Source organism: Arvicanthis niloticus, chromosome 13 (genome assembly GCF_011762505.2).
Source record: "Arvicanthis niloticus isolate mArvNil1 chromosome 13, mArvNil1.pat.X, whole genome shotgun sequence".
Lineage (NCBI taxonomy): Eukaryota > Metazoa > Chordata > Mammalia > Rodentia > Muridae > Arvicanthis > Arvicanthis niloticus.
The window spans coordinates 53,314,819-53,333,354 of NC_047670.1; the positions used below are offsets into that span (position 1 = coordinate 53,314,819).

General features: G+C 49.9%; 1 protein-coding gene across 2 annotated transcripts in view; it reads left to right on the forward strand.

Annotated features, from left to right (window-relative positions):
- Ncf4 (neutrophil cytosolic factor 4) overlaps positions 1 to 18,536 on the forward strand; it is a 32,097-nt gene that overhangs the window by 339 nt on the left and 13,222 nt on the right. The window contains exon 1 of one of the 2 annotated variants that reach the window (XM_034517170.2): positions 13,423 to 13,722. The exons of the other annotated variant lie outside the window; for it this stretch is intronic. Coding sequence (XP_034373061.1) covers positions 13,691 to 13,722 — 32 coding nt within the window. The 5' untranslated portion in view covers positions 13,423 to 13,690. Of the gene's footprint in view, positions 1 to 13,422; positions 13,723 to 18,536 lie in introns of those variants that run through there. 2 annotated transcript variants of the gene reach the window in all.

Below are 18,536 nucleotides of genomic sequence, written 5' to 3' on the forward strand. Positions count from 1 at the left end.
GCTAGCCTTGAACTCACTATGTATCTGAGGATGATCTTGAACTCATGATCTACCCAAGTTGGGGAGATGGCAAGTATGTGCCTCCCAGACATTGAGAATACTTTGGTAATAGCACCAATAAACAACACTTCCAGTCTGCACCAGTGAGAGATTAGATCGCTCCAACAACGTCTCGTGCAATCTCTCAAAACCTGAAAACTTCAGGCATGATAGAACTTTTCTGAAATCCCAGCACTCAGAAGGCCAGTCTTGGATACTTAGGGAGACACAAATTATTGCAGTCTGTGACAAGTGATGAGGCCATATTACATGGTAACCTGGGGCTTCTCTATTTCATTTAAACCCATTATTTTGTTCAGTCGCCCTGAAGTTCAGAATCTACCCCAATACATTTTCATTCTTATGTTTTTGAGGTTCCTCTTCCTCTTCTTCCTCCTCCTCCTCTTCCTCTTCTTCCTCCTCTTTCTCCTCCTCCTCTTCCTTCTTCTTTGATTCATATGGTTTTGGTTTTATGTTGGTTTGTTCTGTGCTTTGAGATAGCATCTCTTCACCAAGACTAGCTGGCTAGTGAGCCCCCAGAGGTTCCACCCGTTTGTTCCCTGCCCAGTACTGCTACACCTGGCTTTTACATGGCTTCTGGGATCCTGAACCCAGCTCCTCAGGGTTATGCAGCTGCCAAGTCCTTCGGCACTTCAACAGCTGAGCCATCTCTGTCTCTCATTTTCACATGTAGATACAAGAACATGGGACCTTGGTGATACACAAAGGCCACAATCCCTGCTTCTCTTGGCCTCCCATACAGAGCTCAGTGTGACTCCGCAGTGTGGCTTTGAAGGCCTTCCTGAGTGGCTCACAGGGACCTTGCATCATTTCCTGTCTCATATCTCCCTTCCTGTTTTATTTTCAACCCCATATACCATCTCCCAGGCCTCGATTTTGAGCTGTGTCTATTTCTCGTTTGACGTTCTCTGTGCCCCAGGGGCCTACCTCAGTGTCTGCCATGCATACCAGGCTCTGTAGAGCTTGTGCATCAGTCAGGCCATGAGCAGAAGCAAATGCTCTGAGCCACAGTGGAGTCCATGCCTGATGAAGTCATGACTCTTCCTGTGAGTCACAGTCAAAATCCTTAAGCACAACGGTGTGGTCATCAAGCAGTGTCCAGGGGCCTGCTGATGTGCCAGACATTAGCCCTTGCAATGCTAGAAAGGGTCCTCGGGGGTCTGGGAGGAGCCTGTGTTAGTATGTCACCCAGAGGAGAAACTGCCTTTAACCAACCAGTAAGGACAGCCTCACCTTCCTCTCTAGAAAGTCCCTCTCATCCTGGGCTTCAGCCTCTTCTCTCTCTACTTACCTGTGCCCCACCCTGCCCCTCTGCAGGTCACCTCTGTCTCTAGAATATTGTTTTTTGGAGGCTTTTATTTTGAAACCTGTACAGGATTTAGAAAATGGGTGACCTGTTTCCTGTTCCTACCCCCAACCCCGAGTTTATCCATAGGGCTTGGAAAGTTTCCTTCGCTACATGCCACATGGCACGGTGAACACCCATCTGGCCCCACACTTTCGCCTAAAGATCCTCTGCTCCCAGGACCCCTAGCCCTCAGAATGGGGACATTGAGTTTTGGAACGTAAACAAAGGTCAAGGCTGTAGCCCAATTTTAGAAAAGCCATTGCACCCGATGTTTACGCTGGAGTGATGGCCACTTAGCTTTGAAGTGATCTCTTGTAAATAATCACTGGTTGTTATCTGAAATTTATGGGGTTGCTCTTGGGAATTTCAGAACCTTAGTGTGACCTAAGTCATAAGACATCCCTGAATCCTTAAAATGACTGTGTTTGCTTAGGTAATGGTTCCCTAAGATCTGATAAGAGATTTTGGTATGCTAGAACTGACTTTTTAAACGACCTTTTGTATAGCAATCAATAAGGCTTCTGCGAAGCTGCTGGTGTTCAGTCCTTGAGAGGCTGGTCCTTCTGCTGCTCGGAAGCCTAAATTCACCTGCAGTGTCTGTCTTCCATCACTCAACCCACGTAATCCAGAACAAGGACACAAGACGTGGCCTACGGATACAAATCTGTAATTACAGCCTCATGGGAGACTGAGGCAGGAGACCTCTTTGGATGCAGCAGTTCAAGGCTAGCCTGAGTAACATTGGGAGACTTTTCTAGATAAAATAACAAAGATGCTGGCTCCCAGGCAGTTGAACCAGAAGTTGCAGGCCATGTGGAACTTTGAACAGTGAACAGTGCCTCTCTGGGATGCTGAGACACATCTGTCAGGTAGGCAGCAGTCTTCAAGGGGAAAGGCTCTCTCTAGGTGTCTGTTTCTTCACAGACCTCACAGTGTCCATCTCTGAATGTGTGGTGCAGGCAGTTTGAAATGTGACAGGAGGTGGTGAAGAGGAGTGGCTGGACAGGGTGGGAGTGGAGCTAATACCACATCAGTCGGGCAGTCCTGGACCCCCATCCATTTGTAAATGACAGTTGCTACATGTGTGTGTGTGTGTGTGTGTGTGTCTGTCTGTCTGTCTGTCTGTCTGTGTGTCTGTGTGTCTGTGTGTGCTTACACATACCACAGCATGCATGTGGAGGTCAGGGGACAACTTGAGGGAGTCGGTTCTCTCCTTCCACTATGTGGGTCCTGAAAATCCAACTCAGATCATGAGGCTTTGAGGCAGGTGTCTTTGCCCACTAAACTATCTCATCAGCCCTGTCTGTACCCACTTTTTGGAGTCATTGCCTATCTGCCTCTACATGTGACTTAACTACGTTGTTGTTGTTGCAGTTGTGGTTAAGGTTGTTGTTATTTTGAGACAGGGTCTCTGGTAGCCCAGCCTGGCCTAGAACTCACTATGTACCTGAGGCTGACCTTGAACTCCTGATCCTCCTGCCTCTGTTTCCTGTGTGCCTGGGAGACTTTTTTACAAGTCATGTTGCAGATGAGTTCTGTAAAACTCCTGTATCTACAACAACATAGATAAACGTGACGCGCCTCTATCACCCCCCAACGCTAAAGCTGAGGCTGTGCTCTGTACAGCCTTGTCCTTGTCCCGCCCCACTGCAGCCATCTACCTGCTGTCGTGACCTCTGTGCTTTATAAACATATTGATCCATGCCTTTCTTTCCTGTGTCTATCAAGGCCCATGTGACCTTTTCCACTCAGATCGTGTCACTCAGGGTAACTCAGAGCTACGATCCCCTGGCATAGCCATTCAGCTCCGACTGTCCTGGAGACAGAATACATCATTGTCTTATTTCCTGAGGGTAGAGTTGATGTTTTTCCATGGGCAGCATGGGGCACTCTGGGATCGCTCTGGGAGGAGAAAGAGCCTGGCTCAGTAGAACAATGTTGATCCTTTCCACCCACAGAGAGGCTGGAGCATAGGAGCATAAGGTTTGGGGGCCATATGGATGAGAGGCCTGGGACAGGAATACCTTGAGAGACAGCCCTTGACATAATCTACAGACAGAGAGGGCAGTGTGATCTGGGACATTGCTGCAAGGCCCTAAAGGAGGCCAGATGCACACCTAACAGACTGTGTAGGAAGGTGAGGGAGGAGCCCAGGTGATGCCTAGTGAGCAGGGGATTTGTGAGGAGGAGATTCTATTTAGTGAGGGAATGATGGACAATTGGGACAAGAGGAGGACCAGGGACAGTGGCACATGGATCTGGCTTAGGGAGAGATTGAAGACCCATGGGAGATGACACACACATACACCCAGGGAGAGCGAGTGACAAGAAGGCAGCCAAGGAACAGTTGTAGAAGGCTCTGGGAAAGAGCCCCACACACGGGGCAGAGAGCCAGCCCAGGCAGGGCTGAAGCTGTGGCCCCAGCTGAGAGCTGGCTTCAGACAAGTGCTCTAGGTGAAAGTAGCTTACCACAGGGCATGGGGCTGGGAGGCCAGTAAAGACAAGTCTGGTCCTAGTGATGGGAGGATCGGCTATAGGCTGGGAACACAGCTCCAGGAGTCTGGGGAGGGGCGGGGTTGGCAGCAGGGAGAGGGAGAGAGGAGATGGTAAAGCAATTACTGTCATGGTGTGGGTCTGACAAGGGACAGCTTTTCCCTGAAGACCCAGGGTGGAACCCATGAAGATACCAAAATGGCCTCAGTCCCTCAGAAGGTGCTGTTGGAGCTGGAAGCTCAGTTCCCTGTCCCTCTGACTGTTTGCTTGCCTCCCCTTGTCTCCCTCCCCCTCTCTCTCTCTCTCTCTCTCTCTCTCTCTCTCTCTCTCTCTCTCCCTCCTTTCTTTCTCCCCTACACATGTGGACCCTGTTTGGACACTAACTATTTCTCTATCAGCATGACTCGTGACTTGCTTTAAACGTGCCATCCTGCATCCCAGGCCATAGCAGGAGAGGGCAGCTCCAGAAGCACAGTGATGGTGGCAGGAGACTGCCTTGGTCTCACAGCCAGGCAAGAGGTGTCCCCACCAAGCCGGAACCTTCCCAGTGTTCCTCAGTGCTCCTCACCTAGAAGCTGTGGCTCCTCCCTCTTGACTCTGGAGTGAGTTCAGTAAATACAGAGCTAAGGCTGCATCTGGGAAACTGGAGGACTGTCAGGGATTTAGTGTTTACTGCTGTTTTCCTGCCATGACAACAGAATTCAGCAAACGTGACAGAACAGCAGCCGCAAAGCCCGAAGTGTTAACTATGTAGCCTTTTCTGAAAATGGCTGCCAGCCCTATGCTGTCACTGGGCAGAGCGCTGTGGTGATTCTCTCTTCCTCACAGACAGTCCAAATGGAGCAGGGTGACAGGCTGGAGTTCACTGTCACCCAGCCATTTTCCAGTAGGTAGGAGGAGAGAAGGAAGACGGAGGGTGTGCTGTGTTCCCTTAGCAAATACGAGCGTACCCCTGGCTTCCCTCCCCAGGGCACTGGCCAGCATATGTGTTCTGTTGCAATGCAGCTTTGAGGCAGGTTGGTGACGTACTTTAAATGTGGTGTGTCACCCAAGGATTCCTGTGTTGGAACATAAGAGGTGGTGACAGAACATTTTTGAGGTGATCCAGTGTGGGGGCCTCTGAAATCACCCACTCGCAGCCTCTTGAGACGTAATAAATTCATACAAGACCTGGGTATATAGATGCATAAACAGATACGCAAATCAAATATTTTCTGTCAATAAAATTTTATTTTAAAATAATTCTTTGATATATAATTTTAAATTTATTAAAGACTAAACACTTATTAAATATTAAATAAGCATACCAAGAATGAGAAGGACATTCTTGCTATTTTTAGTAAGTAATTAAATCTTAGGTAAATATATGTCAAATGTCTTCAATGTTTTTCCAAGTTGATATTTTGAATTTTAACTATCAACAATGGAGCCACCATAGACAGTACCAAGTGACAGTGTGCTCAAAACCACTTCAAAAACTGTTGAAAACTCTATGCTAACTCCTGGCTAAAATTCATCAAATGATACTTTAGAACAACGAAACTGGAGTCAGCAACTCAAACAGCAATTTTTAACATTCAAACATTCTAACACAACACAATCCAGAAATAACCCAGTCTGATGCTTATGAATTGAGAAATGATGGAAAGAAATGTTAGTTCTTCCATTGTGTTTCTATGAAAGAAGGAAATCGCTTATGTGTTTCATAGTGTATGTCCAAGCCCACGTTTCAGGCAAAGCTCGCGCTCGTCAGCGCCACACCCTGGACAAAGTGAGCATGTGTTCAGAACTGCTGATGCAGTGACGTCACACAATAAGATTAGAAACGCTAGGGTTCATTACGCTTTTGATTTAGAGTGAATTTTTGGTTGAGTGTGGTTCAGAAACTTTTTAATGATTTTTTTTTTTGTGTGTGTGTGTGTGGTTTCCACAGTTAGTTATGTGACCCCATGCAGCAGGTAGGGGAGTCACATGGGGTCGAGACCCAAGTGGGTGATCCTTATTTCTCTGAGGGCCCCACCCTAGGAAGGAATTAAGGTGGTGCTAATGGGACCCACCCCAAGATGGCTTTCAGGTGTTCTTTTAACTGGATCCTGACTCCTGAGTCCAGCTCCTGCTTCCTGTCTCTCTATGTATCTTGTCACATGCACCCTGTGACATCATCTACTGGTGTGATACAGCCAGGGAGTGCCTCAGTAGAGCCAACAACATTATGCTATTTGGACTTTTGGCTTCCCAAACCATAGGCTAAACAGCTTCTTTTCTTTATCAACTCACTAGCCTCTGGCATTTCATTACGGTAAGGGGACAACAGACTAACTTAACTGGGAAATATTACTGTTGCAGAATCCAAATAGGATACTCAAACCAGTGCATTCCCTGCTACCCTTCCCAAGTTCTCAAATGAAACACACACACACACACACACACACACACACACACACACACACACACACACCACCTTGTATTTTAATATGCCTTAAACAGCTCAATGGCTGGGCCACTTCCCAACCTCTACACGGCTTACGTACTTTCCGATAATCCCAACTCATCACTTAACTAAAACCTATATTCCATCTTGGCTACCCCAAATCCAGACCTGTAGCCCACCTGGGCCACAATCCCCAACTCTTCCATGATGTCTATGCTCTCTCTTCTGCACCTCTCAGGCCTGGTGTCTCCTTCTTCCTTCCCAGGATGGTGGCTATCCCTTTCTCCTCCCTCAGTCCCTTGTCCTAGAATCCTAAAAGTCCTGCTTCTGTCTTTCTGCCCAACCATTGGCCCTCGGCTTCTTTATTTACCAATCAAAACCAACTTGGGGCCAGGATCCTCAGTGTCTAGACCTGTGGACAAGTGGATTCTCCTACAGTTTTGCCCACCCTACTAATCTAATACAAGCATTAGACTAAATCGCAACATATTCATTTTAGCTGGGTGGCCATGAGTCGCCTTGCTAGGCTTTTTGGATAAAGGAGATGGAAAGAGTGGGGTGTGCTGGGTGGCAGTCTTTGCCACACTAGTCAAAAACTTAGGCAAAGTGTGTAACGTGCTCAAATTGTGCCGATATCAGTGGCAGGTAAGAAATCTCTCCTTCCCCCACTACTCTCCTTAAATACTTATGAAGCCCTCGGTTAGATGAGGGTCTAGCCAAGTGCCCTTTATAGTCAAGAAAACCAGAGAACAGGAGCCAGGTTTCGAGCTGAGAGGAAATAATTTTACCACCAACCAGGGGCTCTGATCTTTGGGACAACTGTTCCCAGACTCTGCAGAGCAGGTGTCTAGTCCTGGAGCCAGTAAGATGTAGTGCCTGGAAACAGCCATCTCCTGTCCACTGAGGACAACCTGGAGCCAGGCCCACATGAGGTATCTGTGGACTCCTGGAAGGTCAGGTCAGTGCCAGAAGGTGACAGCATGAAGAGCCAGAGCCTAGCCTAGCCTAGGTTTTTGGTTTTGGGTTTTTTTTTTTTTTTTTTTTTTTTGACCCCTTGTTTTTCCCTGACTCTCTTTGCAACAGCAAGGCTGCCCACTATGCCCCTGTGCGTGGCATTGCACTGGAAATGAGATAAGAGAAACTAGATACTAAATGTGGGTTTACCAGTCTCTCCCTCATTGTGCACGTATCAAAGAATATGTGTGGCATGCATGTGTAAGTCGATAGCTCCAGTGCATGGGTATGTATGGCTGTGTATAAGGGCATGTTTGTATGCATGAGTAAGCATGCATAAGTGAGTGTGTACATGCATCTGTCCTTGTGTGTTGTACACAGGGTTCACTAGTGTACCTTAAGAGTGTTCTGAGAGGCTTGGCAGCAACGTACTGGATTTGTCTCTATCTACTGTTATCTGCTTCAGAGTGGAGGGCAAGTGAATGCTTGTATAGCAAGTGAATGAATGAATGAATGAATGGCATATGGCACAGTTAACAACAGTATGAGTTTTGGAGTCACACAGTGGAGCGCCACACCTCACTCTGCCACTTACTGAGTTACTTTAGCCCCCTAATCTCATAGCGTCTTAGTCTCCACATCTCCAGAACAGGCAAGAGATCATTATCCAACCTATGCACTCCAGTGCAAGGGAGAAGGAAGAGTAATCAAAACCGCCCCATTCCAACCTGGCCCACGGTTCTGTTCTAAGGGCTACCGCATAGCTCCTCCCCACAGTTCATGGACTGTGTGGTAGCTCAAACTCTTCTCAGTGCACACCATGCAATTTCATATTTATGGTCAGTGGACATCCAAGAAAAGCTCAGATCTTAACTTACGATCGGGGGTGGGGGGGGTGGTTGGTGGGGGGGTTAATGCTTAAGTCGTCCTCTAGGTGGCGCCGAAGAGAGGAAACCTGACTACTGAGTCATAGCGCCCCCTGGTGTTCGTTGACATAAAAATGTAATAAATGAGGAATTATTCTCCTAGGTGAGACTAAAGGCGGAGGTGAGGGGATTTCAATATGATAAATTGTATCATAGACAGGAGCAAGGCAAATGGGAGACAGATGTGCTGGGGAGAGAAAGAAAAGGAGGGGTCAGGTCATACTAAGGAAATTATCATGGATAATGTTAACATCTATAATTCCCTCCCCACCTATTATACACTTGATGTTGGACTAAGCTTTCACTTCCTTGGTCAACACAATGGTCACAAGGTGTGTTTGGAGCTATGCGTGCAGTAGGTGCTCATTAACTTGTTGACTAGATGACAGCTTTTTACATCTGTTCTTGTATTTTTTGTGTAGGTTTGCACGTGCCAACAGAATGCATGTGGAGTTCAGAGGCCAACATTTAGAAATCTGTTCTCTCCTTCCGTCATGTGGGTCCTAGGGATCAAACTCAAGTGGGCAGGCTTGACCACAAACACCTTACCCACCGAGCCATCTCGCAATGCCCGAGATGGCTAACACACTTCTGTGAGACAAATATTATCTCAATTTTGGAAACTGGACGCACAAACTCATGGTCAAGCAGGGGGCAGAGCTGGGTCATGTGACGCTTGTGAGCTCACACCAGCTCTGCTTCCAGAAGGGTGGGGCCCTGCCTTCAGGGGATTTACCTTTTCCACCTTCCCACAGCCTCTGGGCGCTCAGCTCTGCCTGAGATCTGCCAGTGATGGCTATTTATGGCTCAGGGAGGTGTCCAGTGAAACTCCCCTCATAAATTATGAAGCGAGACACATGTGGGTCAGGACAGGGAACTCGGTGCGTGAGGGAACCCCAGGACTCTCGCTCTCTCTAATTAGGGATTTTCCTTCTCTTCCCAAGAGAGCAGCTGACGCAGACAGCAGAACTGCCAGCCCCACAAGGGGTCCCAGGGTCCCCTCAGGTCCTGCTGTTTGAGGTCTTAGCTCTGACTGCTGACAGCTCTCTGTCTCATCACCTAAATGGGGCTGTCTGCTGTTTCATGTGTCCTCTAGCCACACAAGGAGGGATTGAATGCATCATATTCTCTCTCTCTCTCTCTCTCTCTCTCTCTCTCTCTCTCTCTCTCCCCTCTCTTCTCCTTCCTCCCTCCCTCTCCCTCCATACTTTGGGGACCCCAGCTATCTTCAGACCATGCTCAGTCTTGCTCTTGGGGGGTTACCCAAAAAACTGCATCTTCACGGAGAGGTGGAGGTGTTCCTTTCTGAATGGTCCTTGACACCTGCTTTTGAGTTTGTGGTGCTTTTTTTTTTTTTTTTTTTTTTTTATTTCTGATTCAGTTTATTGTTTATCATTAGTTTTCCATTTAACTTCTTCTTGCAGTTCATTCCTCCTTCTGACTTGCTCATCTCAAGTCTCTAACATGGTCACTAAATTGTTGGTTTTGGGGAGATGCTGAGGAAATCCGATAGAAGTAAGGGGTTGAGAATTTTCTTCTGTGAATGAAACATGCCCATCGCCATGTGGCTTTGGAGCTTAGAGGGATATCTGTTTGTTTGAGACAAGGGCTTGCTGTGTAGCCCAGGCTGGCCCATGCTGAGTGTGGAGGCCATCAGAAGTCAGGCTCGAGTCGGGAAGATTGCACCAGGGGCTTCTTGGTATGTGTACAGAGCAATGGAGGCTTTCTTATTTAAGGGACACAGGAGGAGCCTGGGTGATTCCTCCCTCCCTGGGACAGGTGGTATCGTGAAATGAAGAGCCAGGGCAGGGAGAAGAGCAGGAAGCATGGCGGCTCAGGATGGGCGCCCACTGCTGACAGGGTGTCTGGCTTCCAATTACACTGCCTCAGAGCTCTGCATAAAATTAGCAGCAGTGTTCTCTGTAAAAAGAGCCAGAGAAATAGTCACATTCAGCAGAACCCCAAGCAGGGACAGAAGACAGAGAGAGAAAGGGCAGGGTTGGCCCAGCATGGACTCCAGGCCCCTCCTAGGGCAACCTTGGTCCCTGCTGCCCAGGTGGTTCCCAGGCTGAGTCAGGGACACAGGATAATCCTTCGGGGAAGGGAGAGACGAGGGCTGAGTGTGGGAAGGTGAGAGCTGAGGGAACCTGGTCAGGTGGCCTAGAGAGCTCAACACTCAGGGACACACACACACACACACATACACACAGCCAGAAAAAAAGAAATAAGTGAGAAATGGTTTAGAGTATGTTGGCTTGTGGGAGGACATACTGCCATTGTGTGTGTGTGTGCTTGAGTGTGTGTCTGTGTGTGTGATGGGTTTGTGTATATGGAGTGTTTGCATGTGTGTGTGTGCATATATGTGGGCGTGCATGTGTGTATGTGTGTGTCTCTCTCTTTGTGTGTCTGTGTCTGTGTATGATGTGTATATGTACGTGTATATATGCATATACATCTGTGTATATGTCTGTGTTTGTGTGTGTGTCTCTGTGAGTATATGTGTCTGTGTGTGTCTCTCTCTGTGTGTATGTCTATCTGTGTGTGCATGTGTATGTATGTATGCTTGTGTGTATCTGTGTGTGTTTATATATATGTGTCTGTGAGTATATGTGTATGTGTCTGTGAGTATATGTGTGTGTCTGCATGTGTCTTTGTGTGTATGTAAATGTATGTGCATCTATGTCTGTCTGTCTGTCTGTCTGTTTCTCTCTCTCTCTCTCTCTCTCTCTCTCTCGTGTGTGTGTGTGTGTGTGTGTGTGTGTGTGTGTGTACATGGGCCACCACCAAGACTCCATCAGAGAAGAGTGTTCTCTCTGCTTGTGATGTCTCCACTCTCCAAGTCAGAGGCTCCTTAGAGACCCTGCAGAAACACGCATGCCTGCCCACACTCAGTTGAGTTCATCTCTGCAAAAACTGGCCTTGAACTTGATATGTAGCTAAGGAGGCCGTGAACTTCTGGCCCTCCTGCCTCTGCCTCCTGATGCTGGGACTACAGGTGTCCTCACCCTTGTTTTATTTGGTGCTGGGACTGAGCTGAGGGCTTCACTCATGCTACACAAGTGCTGTACATCCCAGCCCCAAACAAGCACATTTTCAAGCCAGGACAGGTGTGCTGTGACACAGTCACTAGCGTTATGTGATATTCTCTTGTGGAAGCGATGTCATCATTTCCTGTTTCCTGACCACCTATTGACCAACATTCTTCTCTCCCTGGGCCAAGCTTGTACCTCTGTGCTCACAGACACCCTCTTCCACTGCCCCCTCCCTGCATCCCTCCCTGCACCCATGGTTGTTTCCTCCAAAAGCTGGGATGCCTGAGCCCCGGGGCCCAGCCAGAGCCTCTGCATCATGTCTAGCTCCTCAAGTGTGAATTCTTCTGAAGCCCAAGGCGCCTGGTTTGCAGTTTTGCGTAGTGCTGACTCCAAACTGCTTCCACAGCACAGTTCAGAGCCAGCTTTCTCTGGATTTCACACCAGTGGGGGCTTCCGGCTTGAGGCTCTGACCCTGTGCGTTAACTCCCTCTGTGTACCCATGGCAGGAGGGCTTCCTTCCTTCACTCCCTCAGGTGCCCGGGCCAATGGCTGAGAAACCCTCTTCGGAGACTGCTGTGATATCCAGCTTCACATGAGAGCTCAGGGTGAACTTCCTGCCAGCATGGGACATGTGACCTGTATCTGGTCTCCGGCCAGTCACTGGAGCCTCATCTTTAATAAGACATGTGTTTGCTGTTCTCTAGGCTGGGTTGCCAGTCTCCAGCCTCAGTCGTGGGTATAGTTCCTGCTCATCTTAGACCCTGAAGATCACCTTTCCTTGTCTTGAGCGGGGATTCGTATGCTTAAAAGACCTAATCCCATGAACTGCGGCACTTTTGCGTGCTTGGAGCAGGACAGACCATCCATCCTACGTTCCTCTGCCACCCTGGTCTATCTGTGTAGTGCAAATGCTTTGATGAACATACTGTCACTGGAGGAGTGTCCCTTTCCCGCTTTCCTGTTTCTTCCTGTGACTTTCTCCAACTTCGCTTCTATCTCTCCAGGAGCCCATGCCCTGCCTGGCCATAGGGAGGACAGTTCTCACTGGGCAGAGTCTATCCTGGAACTCTGGATCCATTCACTCTGGGCTGAGTCAGGGCCAGAAGATCTCTTGGGGTGGCAGGATGGGGGGCATTTTAAAGTATGGGTCTTAAAAAGTTCTATATTCTTGGAGCCAGATCCTGGGGATTCTTGAGACTGCTTCCAACCCAGCCCTATTTAAGGGGAGAAACGTGGGTGGTTCCAGATTCCTCAGGGAAGGCCCTGTGTCCCCACAGCCACATCCCCAAGCTGGGGAGATAGGATCCTGATTTCAGGCAGGATGGGCAGGCTGCCATCTCTCCTTCTATCTCAGCACACCATCGAGTGAGGCTGGGGGTTGGGGGCAGGAAGTAAGGAGGGATGTGGACATCCTGTGGGCTGCTGGGTCCATCCTCATTGTAGGCTTTGGAGAACTCCCTACAGAATCAAGCTGACAAAGAACTTCCTCTTTCTGCTCACATAATATGGGTGTCCGCAGGGTGGTGCTGGCTTGGAAGAAGCCTAACACACAAACACACATGTGGAACACACAGAGATAGGGACCCCCAGCTGGTGGGCTGATGAGAGCTTGCTGCAGGAAAAGCCCAGAGAGTAGCAGGGAGGTCTGGTGAGGACCTTTCTCAAAGGGCAGCTTCTGAGCTGAGACCTGCAGGAGATAGGAAATGAGGAGGCAGTGAGGGAAGAGAGAGCTTGGGAGAGCAGGCTGCCTACAGGGCCTTGGGGATTCTAAGGCCAGCAGCGGGGCATGGAGCTGAGTAGGGAGGCTGAGGGAGATTGTAAGGAGAGCCTGTGTGTGGTTGGAAGCTCTGGGAGAGCTGAACGAAGAATCTCAGAGCCCAGAGCACCAGGGTCTAGAGAAGATGGGCCATAAGCCAATGACATCCTAGCATAGTAGAGGGAGGGGAATCAGGAGAGTTTCTTGGAAGAAGCAATATCTCCACCAGACCTTAGGGATGGCAGGTCTTGGAAGCTTGGGCAAGGGATTGAGGAGGACGCATGAGTAGTAACCACAGGGCCACAGGTCTCCTTGATGGACCGACTACCCAGGGTTAAAACTGCTTTATGGTGGGTGGAGCTTAGCACCAGAGACAGACACCGAGGAAGTCCCCAAAGCCAGTGGCCTCACGCAAGCCCAGCACCCAAGGGTGATACTTCCTCAACTGCTGTGCAGCTGGGAAGTGGGTGAAAAGAAGTGTGTGGCCAGGCAGCTCAGAGCCTCAAGAAGGTTCTTTAGGGAGGGTCCAGAGAAATTGGGGAGGGAGAGACCTCCTCAAAGGCTGCTCCTGGAGACACCCCAAGCTCCAGGAAGCTCCCAGATGCACATAGGAGGAAGTGAGAGGTGAACTGAGCCTGAGCCTGGCTGGGCACAGCCCTCATCCAGCTGCTTTCCCAGCTACCCACAGCCATGGCCCTGGCCCAGCAGCTGCGATCGGAGAGGTGAGAGTGTGCCCCCATTCTCGCTGACCCCAACAGGCTTGGGTGGGGGTTGGTGGTGGGATGGGCATGGGGTGGTAAGAGGCTGCCCCTCCTGTCACCTGGTATCAGTGGATCAACACAGAGTCAAATTTGAAGGTCTTGCTGAATGATACTGCAGGAGCTGCAGGCTCCGGGAGCTGTTCCTAGAAGGTTGACTTTGTGGGTCAGTAGCCTCGTGAACCAGCAAGCATCCTAAGGCTCAGAGGGGGGAGGGGCTTGGATGTGGCCAGGGCCACAGGATGAGTGGGCTTCCCGGGAGCACAGGTGTCCTGGGTGCTAGGTTTGGGTTCCGGGTTCCCGGTTCCACACTGCGATCAGGAGTGGCTTTTCCATCTGCCATTCAGACTGAAACGGGCCTCTGCGTTTAGGTTCAGATCGCCCAGGCTCTGCCGTCTGACCCCTCACTCCACTTCCTTGTCCTACACAGGGCTTAGATGCTTGGCACAGTGTTGGGGGAGAGGGTCTCTGCTCTGCCTGCTCTGAGGGTGTTTTAGTTTTTTGGATCACAGTTGTGTCTCTGGGAGGCAGAACAGCAATGATACACACTAAGTGTTCAGTAAATCTGCTGGAGCTCAAGAATGACCCAGATCTATCTTGTACAAAGCTGACATTATACAGATAGGGACAATGAGACCTTATGGCCTCGGGCCCAGCTACCTCATTCATTCGGCCCTTGCTCGGGGTCTCTTATGAAGCCAGCTTTGTACTCCCATTTGCATGTGGTGATCCAAATGGCACAGCCGTCCCCTGGATCAAGCAGAAAGCAACATTAGGAGGCGAGTGTCCATGTGAACCACTTGAGAAACACCAGAGCTGGTCTGCTGATGAGGCCCAGGTGCGAGCAAAGGACATGTGGGATCTGGAAAAAGGGATGGGGTTCCTGTAGGTCAAAGGTCAGAGGAGGTTTGTCTGTGTGGTAACAAGAGTTAGTGTTGGGGTGAGGGATCAGAATGGCCTTCCTTCCATAGCTACAGAGAGTGATACTGGGGTGCTGAATAAGGTTGCATGTCATGACTCCAGTCCTTCTAACCCCCAAGTTCTCCTAGGAGACTGACAGACATGAAAACTTGAATCTTCTAGAAACTGTAGCCACTTGAGGCTTGGGTCCCTTCTTGTTTCTTGGGGTGCAGGGTTCAGATGATGCCTGTGAGGACCATCAGGGCTGAGTGTTTCCTCCGCTCCCTCGGCCCTTTTCACAATTGTCCCCCGCCCTCTGAGAGGTGGCTCCCCTCCTTTGCCCCTGATGGGAGCATAGGCCCAGGTCCTAGGGTCATCAGATCCAGCATCTCGTGTCCTTTCTGAGAACCAGCCCAGCAGAGATATAGACTAGGAGATGAAACATACAGCAATAGCATGTTCTAGAACCTTGTGGACAAATGTTCAATGCTAAACAGGGTCTCTTCAAGGTCAGCTGCAGAGTTTGATTCCTGTAGCCATATATCCAGCTCCTACTGTGATTGAGGCACCACGAACCTGCAGTTTTCAGGACTCTTCTAGATCAGGTCCCTAAGCAGACCCCCATGAGTAGCTTCTGTGTGCACGGAGCCTGGTATCTACCCAGCAAAACCTGTGTGAGGCCTGGGAGGGGGAACTATCTTCCCAGACCCCTCCTCTATCCCCACAGCACAATCTTCTTGCCAACTCAGCAAGCTGCCAGGCTGCTCACCCTGCACCTGCCAGCTTGCTGGCCAGGCACACGTGGAAGAAGCTGCTGAGAACCTACTAAGCGCCTGGCACCACTCTGGGTACTTAGAGACGCAGTATGCTCTTATGGGATTACTGGGATCCTGTCTGTCACAGGGGGAATCTCTTGACCATATGGCATAAGGACTTAAGGATTGTCTCCATTTTCAGAGAGAGGTAGGAGGAGCTAGAGGATGGTGAGAGGTCCCACAAGGTCTCTTCTGACAGGTAGCTGAGTGGAATTCTGGTCCTAGGCCAGGCTAGAGTCTGCCCCTGTCTGGACTATTATGTCTTCTGACACCAGCGCTGCCCAGAACACTTCTGGGTTCTTCTAGCCCAGAGAAAAGTTGAGGTTCTTCCACGAGGCAGGAAGACCCCTTGTGTGGGAGCTGCCTGCTTCTGGCCTCTTTTCCTTTGCTCTGTCTCCTGTCCTGCGCTCTGGCCATGCCTGCATCCCTGAGGTTCCTTGAAATTGCCCCTCTTACATATCTCCCAAGAGACCTTTGTGCTGTCCACTCCCTCTCCTGACTGAAAGGTCCCCCTAATGCCATTGCCAGCTCTTCTGTGCTTTCCTTATCCTTAGGGAACCCCTCTGCCCCATGGCAGTCCTGACCCCCACAAACTGTCCTCGGTGGTACTGTTGGTTGCTTGAAGGGCGTGATGAGGGTCACCGTGGAAAGTCCTAGGCTGTGATGAAACAGAAAGATTACTTATTGGGTATTCCATTTCCCCACCCCTCAGAGCTATGGGGTACAAGAAGCAGCGATCACATCCTCATGTGCTAAGTAGTGTCCGTTCTGTGGTCCAGGCTGCAGAATGTAGGAACAGACCCAGTGCTGGGGCTCATCCACGGTCTCACAGCTTCTTTGTCTTGAATCCCAGTTTACTCACCTGGGAAAGTTCCACAACCTCTCAGTGCTCCACCATCCACACTTTTCCCAAGGTGGCTCTGTCTCCAAGGAGTAGGTGCCTAGCTCCTGGTGTGCTGTGAGTTCTCCTGGCCATTAGTGTTATCTAAACTTACAGAATGGCCTATGGCCATTTCTCCCTTTCCAGTTCCCTCCTGCCCCACCCCGGCCTCTGGGGGAAGTGGATGAGGCCACTCTTTCCAAGGGTGTCCTCATGGGACAAGTTGAAAAATGAGTGGGAAGGCACCAGTGGCCACAGAGATGCCCCATCCTGGGGGAGACAGTCCCTGCTGCTGGTCTGCTGACTTTTCCAGTCACTGCCTGGTGACTTCTTAATCCAGATACATGAGCCTGGGACAGACCAGGTCTGAGGGGACCAGGGAACCAGCATGGACCCTGTGCAGGGTGTGCAGGCTCCTGGGGACCCCATACTTTGTGAGGTATGGGACACATTGTCCTATCTCTCAGGCACTGCCAGGAGAACCAGGAGAAGTTGCTTCTTCAACTCTTTCTCCTCCTCCTTCTCTCCCTCCTCACCCTCCTTCTCCTCCATTTTCACATTACCTTCTCCCTTCTTGATCTCACCCTCCTTTGCCACTTCTTTCTCCTTTCCCTCCCCGTCCTTCTCTCCTCCATCCCCTCTTTTTCTTCCATCTCACCTTCCTTGGCATCCTATTCCCCTCCCCACCTCCTCCTTCCTCTCCTCCCCCTTCCTCCTCCATCTCTGCCTCCTCTTTTGAAACAAGTTCTCACACTCTGCAGCCCGGACTGATCTAGAACTCCCCATTCCATCCTGACCCCCTCTCCTCAGCCTCCTAATTTCAGAGATCACAGATACATGCCACCTGTGCCTGGCTACACCCACTTCCTGTTCCTGGTCTGTATACAAGTGACAGACTGGCTGAACTTGGCTGTGCCTGGTGGCCAGCTTCCTCTTTCTCTGCTTGCTCTTCTCAGCCTTCTCCAATTCACTTAAGGGTCTTAAGTCTTAGCCACAGCCATGAGCCACAGGCAGGTGGCTCTCACCTTAACCACACCACATTAGCCCCACCATGCCATCTCCACACCTGCCTCCTGCTGGATGCCTGCCCAGAGACCCCTCACCTTAGCATGGCCTGAACCAAGTCCGACAGCCCTGCCCCTCCCTCTGCTGGTCAGAAACGGGTATCACTCTGGTCATGGCCCTTTCTATCAGTTCAGCTCGGCTGCCATACCTTGGTCACGTGTCTCTTGGAAATGCATTAGGCTGCAGGGAAAAGCAGGACCAGTCTTGACTTAAATGGTGACCAGTTGTTCTTTTTCACAGTAAAAATTCAGAGGAAGGCTGCAACTCGTTCTGTAGCTCAGGGGGCTCAACACCAGCCCCACAGAGCCTTCCATTCTGCATCATGTTTTCGCTTCACGTCTGTGCTGTGGCTGCTGCGGTTCCAGATGCCACCCTGCTCCATCTCATTGACCAGAGCTAGTCACATAGTTGTGCTGAGCCTCAAGGGCAGGTTGGAACAGGAATAGGTGTGGTGTTTGGTTCAGGCCAATAGTGACATACTGCCTCTCCAAGCTAGGCACACCTAACACTGAGCAGGGCTAGCACTCGATGGGCCAGAAAAAACAGCAAACAAACAAAACAACAAAAACCCAACCCCTCCAAACAAACAAACAAACAAACACACACACACGCACAGGGACATACAAAATGCTGCTCTAGCATTGTGTTGGGGTCCTGTCACTTGCGTGTCCTGGCCTATATCATCACTCACTCTTTGGGCTTTTCATGGAGCTGTTCTGTTAAGTCCCTGACCCTCCTTCTCTGACCACATGGTTGGTTACCTGTGGTGACTTCCTCAAACCAGGATTTTCCAAAGCCCACTGAGTTCCTTAGTCTCAAGACCTTCAGATGAATGTATGCACCTTAAGATCCACCAGGCTCTGCCCTCAGCGAATCTAAGCTCTTCCTCAGGACTCAGAACCTTAGCATAAGCTGTTCCTACTGCCTGGAAGAACCTCCCTAGTTTCCAGTGAATTCCAGTTGACCCACCTAGAGCTGGCTCAAATGTCACCTTTCTGGGGCTTTTTTTCTTTTTACTTGGGCATAGTCAGCTGATCTCTTGAGTGGAGGATGTGAGTTGCTCTCTGTCAGTCAGCCTCATGGTACTATAACAAAATATGGGAGTCAATTAATAAATG